This window comes from Erythrolamprus reginae, chromosome 1, assembly GCF_031021105.1.
Source record: "Erythrolamprus reginae isolate rEryReg1 chromosome 1, rEryReg1.hap1, whole genome shotgun sequence".
In the NCBI taxonomy this organism is placed as follows: Eukaryota; Metazoa; Chordata; class Lepidosauria; order Squamata; family Dipsadidae; genus Erythrolamprus; species Erythrolamprus reginae.
Window position 1 is genome coordinate 213,611,630 of NC_091950.1, and position 11,036 is coordinate 213,622,665.

The 11,036-nt window shown below is 41.8% G+C and overlaps 1 protein-coding gene across 1 annotated transcript; it reads right to left on the minus strand.

The window, feature by feature from the left end:
• Window positions 1-1,025: 1,025 nt before the first annotated feature.
• On the minus strand, window positions 1,026-10,468 carry NABP1 (nucleic acid binding protein 1). The gene is made up of 6 exons (XM_070732135.1): window positions 9,735-10,468; window positions 9,171-9,309; window positions 5,376-5,447; window positions 3,131-3,206; window positions 2,903-2,972; window positions 1,026-1,730 (listed from the first exon to the last, which is right to left on the minus strand). Exons 1-6 carry the CDS (start codon window positions 9,823-9,825, stop codon window positions 1,537-1,539), a joined length of 642 nt encoding a protein of 213 aa, XP_070588236.1. The 5' UTR covers window positions 9,826-10,468; the 3' UTR covers window positions 1,026-1,536.
• Window positions 10,469-11,036: the final 568 nt, after the last annotated feature.

An 11,036-nucleotide genomic window follows, 5' to 3' on the forward strand; every position in this document is an offset into this window, starting at 1 on the left:
GTTATTCTGCTTTCCCAAACACAGCAACCTGAAAATTTCAATTGAGTTAGGGTCAACTCTTTTTTCACACAGAAAATCACATAAAGTTAAGAACTGCAAAAGCATTGGTTTAACATAGGAGTCTCCAAAGCTTGGCAGCTTTAAAGCAAAGCTGGCTGGGGAATTCTGGGAGTTGAAGTCTATCAGGCTTAAAGTTGCCAAGGTTGGAGACCCCTGGTTTAAACAGGCACTTAAGAATTGATGGTTATCATAAAAAGAAAATGTTGCCGTTGATCACAGCCACCTTTTCTTTGTAGCATTCCACTGCAGCTGCCAGGGCGAGATTTATGCTGCTTACTTAGGAGGCTCAAGGTATCCGAAGAATCCTCTTTTGCAAAAAGGATGAAAACATCATGCTGTTGAGACATCAGCCCTTGCCCTTTCTTATATACTGCATCCCTCACAATTCACCTATAAAAAGAATGGTGTGCCACAACTGTTTTAATTATTTACCTCTTGAGAACAGTCCTGCATAATTTGGAAGACTTGAGATTAAATATTCTCATGGCCAAGTGGGACGGAAACAGTGCAACACTCTTTTGGCTGTGTACAGGAAATCTTTCCTTTCTTCTCTTCCCTGCACGTAAACCATCTTGAAAACCACTACTTGCCACTTGAGATCAGCAGGGCTCCTCTAAAGCAGCAATCTGCAGAATCAACTGGCAAAGGTTGTTTCCAGATTACATACGAGCTGGGAATAGGGACACCAAGAAAAGATCTATAGCACAAAATAACCTACTTTTAAATATGAAAAAAACCTTCAAATCGCTGAGAAGGGTAATTTTTAAAAAAATATGTTTGAGAGATTTGTGGCATTTTTCAAAGGCAGTATATCTGGAAAAAGTCTGGGGTTTCCATTTATGTAAATTGGATTCTTATCAGTGTATGTTGGTTGTTGTTTTTTTGACAAGACACATGTCACTCTTGCTATGAGATCAACCCCAACCAAATAACAAGTCAACCAGCTTGGACAGTGATATCTGCACTTATTGTTAAGAATTTTTTTAATTGAGAACTGGCTTGTTAGATGGAATTTCTTCCTACCCCTCGGCACCTCCACCCCCACCCACCCCAATTATCACAAGCTCCCACCAAGTGGGATGTGTGTCAGTCTCAGGAGCAGAAAGGAAATAGCAAACATCTTAAGGCTGCATCACACAAACTAAACCCAAAGTAAAAATAACTTCTTCAGCCAAAACTGGGCCACCTTTTGGAAAACGTCAACTAATATTTAACAAGGACATCTATTTTCAAACAGGCTTCTATATTTCCACACGTTTTCTTTCTGAGGTGATGACGCATGATCAGTAGCTTCACTGAATTTTGAATCGGGGCGCGGGCCAGTCGGGGTGGGGGGGCAGAGAAGTGAGAACGTCTGGACAATGGAAGGGCGAGAATCAGAAAGAACGAATGTTTTCACAGTAAACCAAAATTAAAGTGCAGCAAGTGTTCAAGTAGGCTAACGAGGCTAAACGGGCAGGGTGGAGTTTGGTTTCGTCATCTTTTGGAGGCTCTGCGGGGGTCCCTCCCATTACTCATTGTGCTTTGTAAGGGACGAGCATTGTTAGACAACACAGGGGCGAGAGGAGCGGGGGCCCGTCCACCAGACCTCCCAGAACCTGCATAGGTGGGGGCATGATTATAAGCATTGGACAATCCACTCAACTCTGATCCAGTCGGCAAACCATTTCCTGAAAAGAAAAAAAAAGAAAACGTTTTTTTTAAAACTGCCATCAAAACTTTTTACTTTCTCAAGCCACATTTCTTTAGCAGTGGAGACTGCCAATGCTCAAAAGAGCCACTTCCTAACTAGGGAGCATGAAGTTGCCAAGAGCTGGAGAAATCACCAGTGGAGACCACAAGGCCCCAAGAGACCACTTGCCATGCAATGGTAATCAATGCACCAGAAAAACAAGCGGTCCTAATGACATAGCAGGATCTTGGGAGAGATTCTGTGTAATGCAGGTAATTCCTGCTAAATCTATAAACAGGCACTAAAATTAATTAAAAGAAGTTAACATAGCATATCACCATCTAAGTCTGTTTTCTAACCTCAGCAATTTTTAAAATGTGGGGGCTTGAAGACAATGGCTGGGATATTCTGGGAGTTGAAGTTCACACATTTTAAAAGTTGTTAACACGATGGTGCAAAATCTTTACTGGATGTTAACTTACCGGGAACAATTTCCTTACAAAGATTATGCAGTAAGAAACTTTTTTTATTGATTCAAGCTTTCAGTTAAATAAATTGGGTTGCGTCCTCTGATCAGGAACTTGAGGTTCTTTAAACTCAGTTCCCTATATGTTCTCCCCAGCAAGTTGCCCCGATAAAATGGTTTGTGTATATGGAGCTATACTGAAGGAATCAAGATACCTGGTCTGTCCATAACCTATTTGTGAAATGAAATTGTGGAATTGAAGAGGTAAACTGACACTGATATTACCAAAATGTGACTGGACAATGAGCATTGAATACTCCTCCGAGATTTGTCTAGCAAACATTTGGATTTATTATTTTAATTTATTTTATTTCATTTCTATAGCTTCCCATCTCAGTCAATGATTTTGGGGTCATTATTAGTGACGAGTCCAGAGCTAGGAAGGTAAAGTCAACTTGCTGTTTAAGTTTGAATCTTCGGAGTCTTCAGAGGGGGGGGGGTATACAAATCTAATAAATTATTATTATTATTATCATCATCATCATCATCAAATTTGGCTTTAATAATTATGGTTAATCCAGGATCAAGCCAAAGCTAATTGTAGTTTCTTAGCTTTGCTTTTTAAAATCAACCACAATTTAAACGAAAGCATCTTCCCAAATAGCCATTCCATGCTTTCTCCTACTTCCCATACATTTACTTACCAGTTGGACCAAAAGTACAAGTACCCGAATTAGCTGACAGAATGGAATTATTAGCCTGCTCACCTTGTGCCTTGAAAAAGAAATGCAAAAGGGGGGGAAGTATTAAGAAAACAAACATTTTTGAAAAAGTTATATTCCGCTCCACCCCCAGTCATTTAAAAGCCCATTCTTCCCATGCATCTCCCATGGAGATGCAAATATATATGGAGCTGCATGTGACAAACCTACCACTTTATTCGGCTGCCCAGGGTGATCTGAATTGGGTTCACTGAAGTTGGGCACTTCTGAATACACCATGCAGAACCTGTACAGAAAAACAAACTTATGAGAGAATGAAGTTTCTTGCTGCAACTATTTATGCAACTTCTATCCAGTTTCCGGTAATAAACCTCAGAGGCAGCCAGAAAGGGCTACAAGACCACAAATGAGAAATACAGTCCTCAAATTCGATGTCTTAGCTTATCCAAAGTTTAGGCCCCGAAAAAACTAAGTCTTCTACAAACCATGGGACTGGCTTCTAAGGTTGCAATTCTAAGATCCCACTTCCTTCTGTTGTAGATGCCTGTGTATTTAACATTCTAATCATTTCTGCGGAAGCATACACACCAAGGCTACAACCCTTTGTACGTTTCCCTGAGAGGGAGATTCCACTGAGTCATGAATGCCTCATTTGTACCAAAACTTGCCATACACAGAAGACACAGTAAAGCTAGTGTGCAACAAGTTCCAAAGAGAAGTGTTTTAAGATCAAGTTAACATTCCAAAAATATGTAAGTGCACCCCAAAATTCTGCATATTAAGTTGCACGTTAAAACCTCTTCTACCGAACAATTGTATTTTGGGTCCGAGTCTACTGCGAGGTAGAATCTATTAAGTGACAATGCGCTCAGCAGAATCCAAAACAAATGTATTTCAATCTCTGGCATCACTTAGCCTCCCCAAACTAAAATCAGATAGCTGTCTTTTTTAGAAATGTATACTGTACTAATCTTCTCTAAATCCAGACGATCAGGCAATCAGCCCTGTTTTTGCTAAAATACCCACCCTATGCTGTTTCCATTGCAATGCTTATTTTCTAACAAAACTTCTTGTGGCCACTTTTTTTCCTTTTATGACAACATCCATGGTGGCTTAGTGGTTAGAATGCAGTATTGCAAACTACGTCTGCTGACTGGCAGCTGCCAGCAGTTTGATTCTGAATGGTTCAAAGTTGGCTCAGCCTTCCATCCTTCCAAGATTGGTAAAATGAAGACCCAGATTGTTGGGGGAAATATGCTGACTCCATAAACTTCTTAAGAGAGTGCTGTAAAGTCACTTAGCCTCTCCAAACTAAAATCAGATAGCCATCTCTTTTAAAAATATATACTAATCTTCTCTAAATCCAAAACAGCATTTGGATTTATTTTTTTTTGCTTTAATTTAAAAAAAAATGGAAGCAGATCTAATGGAAGGTAATGTCCTGTGAATAATCAGAGGTCACATTGCCTAATTTAGACTATGAATATATTCACACAGAGGCCACTTAATATTTCAACTATTAGAACGATTCCCTAAATATTCCTATCTAGCCTGGTTCACAATGCATGATTATGACAGAATGACTGGAAGATGAATTATGGACCAATCATTGAGCAGTTTGAATGGGGGTCACTAGCACATTCATCCTCTTTTATTGAATATACATAGCTAGCCCAATTCACAGAAAGCGGAATGCCAAGAATTCTCCCCTTGCATTTTGACACAATGCAAGGAGAAAGGAACATTTTCAATACATCTTCAGTACAGGGTTAAACCTCTGATGATCAACTAATGCTCCCATCATCATTCATGTCGAGATGAACCAGCCACTAAAGTAAAAAAGAAAAAAAACTGAACAGGTCCAGTTCTTTGCTTTTAAAGTTTTACTACAGGTCTCGAAGAACAGCCTACACAAGGTGGATAAATGCAAGACAAGCCAACAGTCTGATTCAGGACACAGTAGATCTGAGAGACCTTAATTAGAACCTATAGAGGGGGAAATTTACCTTTACACCCCTAGAGAGGCTGGCTCCTCCAGGCAGAGTGGAGCTCAATACCAGAGTAGGATGTGGAAGCTCGCATTGCGGCTGCCTCTACCGTACCTGGCCTGTGGATAAATAGAGGACTTCAGATTTTCATGCTGCAAGTCCTTGAAAGTGACAATGTCTTAACCTAACAAATGGCTAAACTTACCTGCTTACAACTATACTCAAAAGACAGGAATTATGCTGGATAGAAAAAAACTGATCAAGATGCCATTTCTTAGCTATTGAAGTTGAAGTTCCCAAGCTCTATATTCCCCCATCCCATTTTCAGGCAGAATAAAAGCAAATAATGTTGGATCAATACCACAGAGGAGTAATAAATGGCAGACTGTTTCCCTTAAGGCCTGGATTTTGCCTTACCTATCAGGCTTCAACCAATGAACAGATTATGTGCAAAATGAGATACTCACTCCCCAATTTTTTGCAGGTCACCTCCCCTTCCGGTATAAAGCGTAAGGCATCCTTTCCACAGAGAGGCATACCTAAGCAAACAAACACAAGCAGCATTATGGAATGGATAGAAATTAAACAAGGAGAGGCACAATCTGGAATTAAGAAGAAACTTCCTAACAATGAGGTCAATTAACCAGTGGAACAACTTGCCATCAGTAGTTGTGGGTTCTTCATCACTGGAGTGTTTTAAAGAAAAGACTAGACAGCCACCTGTCTGAAATGGTATAGGACCTCCTGCTTAAGCAGAGGATACGACTAGAAGACCTCCCAAGGTCTCTTTCATCTCTATTCTGATTAAAGACATTCTCCATTAGACACGCTAGAAGAGAATCGGGTGACGGTACAAGTTTTATCAGGATAAAATATAAGCCATCCCTCATGATATGCTATCACATCATCAATGCAATAAAAATACACTTAAAGTACTGAAACATTAAACTTGGATTTGCCTTATATCAATGGCTGACTTCTGTACTTTGGTTGTAATTAAGAACCGATTGGGTAACTTCATTTTATCAAGTTAAAGAACTAAAAACTGAAATTTGCATTCCACTTTATGCCTCCGTTTGGCCCTTGAGACTCATAAGTCAACAAAATAGCTCATTTCGTTGAGACTGATAGAAAGGGGAGAAAGATATGGTATGCTTATAAAAATTAATATCGCTTCTAAAACTTTTGCACAGGTGGCCAAAGTGTTGAGTCTTCAAAGAAGTTATCCATCTCTTTGGGCGAGTTATATACGAGTTCTGCTAAAATGCATGTAAGAAAGCAACTCTTAATATGGTATTGCACCAAGTTGCCCTTTGAAAGGCTTACAAGTTAGCCGAAGGGTTAAATCTGGTTGCCCAGTGATACAGAAACATGTCTTGCATTACTGTTCTTAAGTAAGCGGCCATGACTGTCTTTTAAGTCAAAGAATATGTTCCAGCCTCATTCGGAATAAATCACATGCCTCTGTCCAAGGAACGCTAAATGTGGAAATTGATGTAGGGTTATTCTATTTCATTGCAGTTGCAGGATTATAAAGCCAATTATACTGGAAGGGATAGTCTTATGTCTTGAGCAGGACATTATGAACTTGATATACAAAAAGATCTGAAGACAAATCATCTCAGTTTAACTCCAAACTACTTATTGCATGAATCTCACTAGTGGATAATTGTAGTCTAATATGCAAAGAGAAAACACCTCAGGAAAAATGTATTAGACCATTCTAATTGAATGGGCAGCCAGGGACAAGTCTTAATAACGAGCTGACTGCTGAATTGGATTTAAGAGAAGGAAAAAATGATCCAGAGCATGGGGGGGTGCCAATACAATACCCATCAGCAATTCCTTAAAACCCTTTCCTCCAATTACATAAGAATAACTGTGCAAAACTGACCAAAGGCTTTAGTAGAACAGTGGTGCAAACGGGAACCAGAGTTGTTATTTCTTCACTGACACATCACTGATTTTCTACTTTTTTAAAGTATTTTTTCTACTCAAAATACGTCATCATTACAAGTATTATGTAAGAAGAGCCATCCTATTGTGTTCATAAATTCTTCTCAAAAAATTCATAGCTGATGCAATTTGACCAGGATATATGTTGTGTTTTCAATTTCTAACATTTAAAAAATAAAGTTCAAACAATTAATTATAAAAAGTCATTGAAGGTCAAGGTAACAGCAATGTGACGTAATATAGCTTAAGTCCTTGTTTTTTTATACTAACCGGCAATGCATTTACAGTTTGTGTAAAGACACCAAAGCATTGCCCTTATTTGTTTAAAAAAAAACAATCTGGAAAATTTCACCTTACAGCAGTGGTTCTCAACCTTGGGGTTGGGACCCCTTTGGGGGTCGAATGACCATTTCACAGGGGTCACTTGAGACCCTGGGAAAAGACAAATTTCTCATGGTAGTAGGAACTAAAGCTTCTATTCTGGCATCTTTGAACATATTTTTACAATCCGACCAATCTGGCATTTACAGTGGGGGCGTCTCTCTGACCTTCCTGCCAATCAGTCCAAAGTTCTGTTGGGCGAATTGGTGCTAGACTTATGGTTGGGGGTCACCACAACACGAGGAACTGTATTAAGGGGTCGCGGCCTTACAGGGTCCATTTTCCTGAAGACAGGAAACTCCATAATAAACCCTACTGCAAACTCACATACTAAAAAATGAGGTGTAAATTTAAAACCAGCAGTGTGATCCACAATTTACAAGTTAGGGTCAGAGAAGTACAATCAAGCAGGTTTTGTCCAAAGGCTGCTTTCAGGAGTTGGTCTTTACTGGGAAGTCATGCAAATAAAATGAATTATCATGATCTTTTTTAAAAAGCTCAGGAAGTTGGAAGTGTTCAGAACATTAGCAATACCACCAAATGCCTTCTTATCTCCCTGCATCTGCAGAGAACTGCTTCAGTTATAGGGAAGTCAAAAACTATCTTCCACCTAAACTACTCTATCAACAGAGAAGATATGAACGCAGAGCAGTTCTGATTCATCCTCATGCTCAGAGTTATGACAGTCTTTTAAAGAAGTGAACTCTCCCTTAGATCAAGCTTGACTCTTGCCGATTTTATGACATGCCATGTTGTTTCCTTGGCAACAATACCAAAGTTATTTCCACTGCTTTCTTCCCATAAGACGAATAAATATAAATAGGATTCCTTGCTTTCTGGCACTAAGATTTCCTAGCAGCCTCCCATACAAATCTGACTGTGGATTTTTTTTTTCCAGATTAGATCAGGTCACTTAAACTCTGCTATCTGGATATCTCTTTATTTCACAAGTTCTGAGCATTTCGCAAGTCTGAGCTCTACCACTGCAATGTTCAACTTGGTTCTTGAAGAGGAAGGACAGAAAGGAAGTGAATAGCTTTTGTTTCTCTATTATAGAAACCCCTTAAGTCAATCCACTTTTACAAAATGGGCCAGAAACTATCAAGAAAACTGGGCAGGTCACCTATTTTCTTAAGTCGCCCCCCCCCTTCCATCAAAGTGTCACCACCTGCAGCCAATTCGATCCGTGGTCATATTAGTTGGAAAACTGGGAGTCACCAGGTTGGGGAAGGCCCCTTTAAGAGGTCAGTCAAGGCCAACATGTGGTTAAGAAAGGCTCCACTGTTATACAGCAAGCCAGAGACAACACTTTTGTTTATATCTGGGCCAGTTCCAATCATATACAAAGCACTGTGTGTGACAGAGAGGGAGGGCAGACTAGTGGAAAGCGTGAACCCCTTCCTATGCCTGCCGCTTACCCTCAGGAGCCGATCTCTCGATCTAGTTCATGGGAGTAAGCACAGAAGGGAGAGGTGTTTTCCCAAGAGATGAAGTGGCACAGGGGCCCGCTTTCCGCTTGCCACTCTTGGCTTCTCCTCCTGTTAAAGGGATCAAGCATTAGGGGATTGGAACAACTTTGAAGAAGTATTGTCAGTCAGCAGTCATTTGTGGGTTAGATGTGGCGAAGGGATGAGCCAGCCCAATAATTCTTCCTATGTACAGTATATTAATTGAAGCAAACCCAGTTCAGAGAAAGCACAACCACTTTTCTGTTCCCACTTTAATGACAGCCTTGCAAGAAAAGAATTCCTGTTACTGTTGCCCTTTTCCCCCCAAAAGAGATGGCAGTCATAGCTGCTTCAGTGCTGATTTTACCTAGTCCGTGTTCGGGAACCCTGCCTTTCCAAGTAGCAGACAAGCTGTTTCAAGAGCAAACAAGCCAGACTGAGTTCAGCCTGACATCATCCTTATTTTGCATTACGTACCCTTTGGTCAACCGAATAATATCACCTGGCTGGATGAGGCTGCCAAGCTCATCCCACACAGAGATGGTGATGCTTCCTGTCTTGTCAGCTACTTTGCACGCCCTGACTTCATGTCCATCTTTGGTTTTGGTAACACGCCCTGTCAGGAAACAGCCAAAAAAAGAGAGAAAAGGCAAGCAAGCAGATGAGACATACCCGGAAAGAGTGACCCAATAAATACAATCTGTCACCATAATTTACTGTCTCCTGTAAATATGATTAGGAAGTTATTATGGAGTTTTAAAAGCTTTGGAAATGATGGCAGAAAAATACTAAAATAAAAAAATCAGAAGACAACTAAAAATCTGGAATGAGTCTATTTAAAAATAGTTTAAACAAAAAAAAGGGTGGAGTACACCACCAGTGGGACTGCCAACCCTTTCCCTGAAAAGTAACCACGTGTCCCAAACTCACACAACACAGTTTCTGAGCTAGAAAAAGGAGATAGGAAGAAGGGGAGGCGGGAGAGGCGAGACCGAGGGAGGGAAACAATGAATGCGATGGTTCCAAGGGACCCCCACTTACCTATCTCCAGTACAATAAAGACGAGATTTATATTTTTCAGTCCGGGCTTTATATCTTTTATGAAGAGATATGTTTCGTTTGCCATGCTCATGCTACTTGCTCAGGAGGAAAACGCGGGCGTTGCGGGGCCAGAATGAGCAGGACAAACCATCCCCTCCCCAGCGGAGCACTGGGTATCAGAGGGCAACCAGGGATCGGGGTGCGAGTTTGACCAGCTTTTCAAAAAAAAAGAAAAAAAAGAATAATTATATGTACAGCTGGAGGTGGCAAGGGGAGAAGTCTGTTGTTTTTAAAGAGACAAGGCGCGCACACACAGCTCAATCTGGCTGAACTCTTAATGGGGGGAAGGGGGGTGATCGCAGATAAATCTATAAAGCCGGGTTGGGGGTTAGCAGCCTGAGCTCTGCGATTATCATACAGACACAGAGTTTGGCCGGCTTCAGCTGCGATTTCCGCCCCTGCCGGTGGAAGGGAAAAACCAGTCCAGCCTCCTTCTCTCCTCCCCTGCTTCTCACAGCGCGCTTAGCTCCACCGAAAAAAAACGAGGGAGGAAAAGAAAGCGGAGCGCTTTCTCTCGTTCCTTGTTATTTTACAACCACTAAAGGTGCTTTGCTGCTCTCCTCGTTCTCCCCTACCACCTAGTGAGCACACCGACCCCCAGGAAAGTAAGCGCGGCAAACTTCACTGCCCCCCTCCGCGCCAACTCCTTTGGCAAACGCTCCCCCTCTATGGAAGGCAAGCATGTGCCGCATCGCGCTTTTATAGCCGGGTGGACCGATCCATTTTCTCCTCGTGAGGGGGAGGAGAAAAAAGAGTGTGAAGGACGGCGCAAGGAAAGCATAGAAGAGAGACGCCGACCTCCGGACAAACGGTCGGCTGAGGAATCTTTTCAGCCTCGCGTCGTATGTTATATCCGCCTTTTAACTAACCGGCGCTGGAGATATAAAAAAAGCACGACAGGGCCCCACCCAAGCGAAATGGTACCGTCCGAGGGACGCGGAATGGAACTGAATGTGACAAAGTGCCTCGTGAAAGGAGCTGATTGGTCGGAAGAGATTCTTTTGTCCTCTGACCTAGAATATTTACTCCGGCTCGTCGCCGTCCACACCTTCTTTTCCGTCGGCCCCTTTGAAGGGGCAGGTCGAAGCTTGCTTTGCCCGAGGACGATGCCCTGCTCTCGTCGGGAGCTTCCCGGAATGGCGGCCCCTGGCTTTTCACATGCCGCTGATTCCTTCACTGAGTTGCCCCTTTTCGAAGGGAGGGTGCCGGGCCGACCAATTTATACATACCGGGATTCCCCCC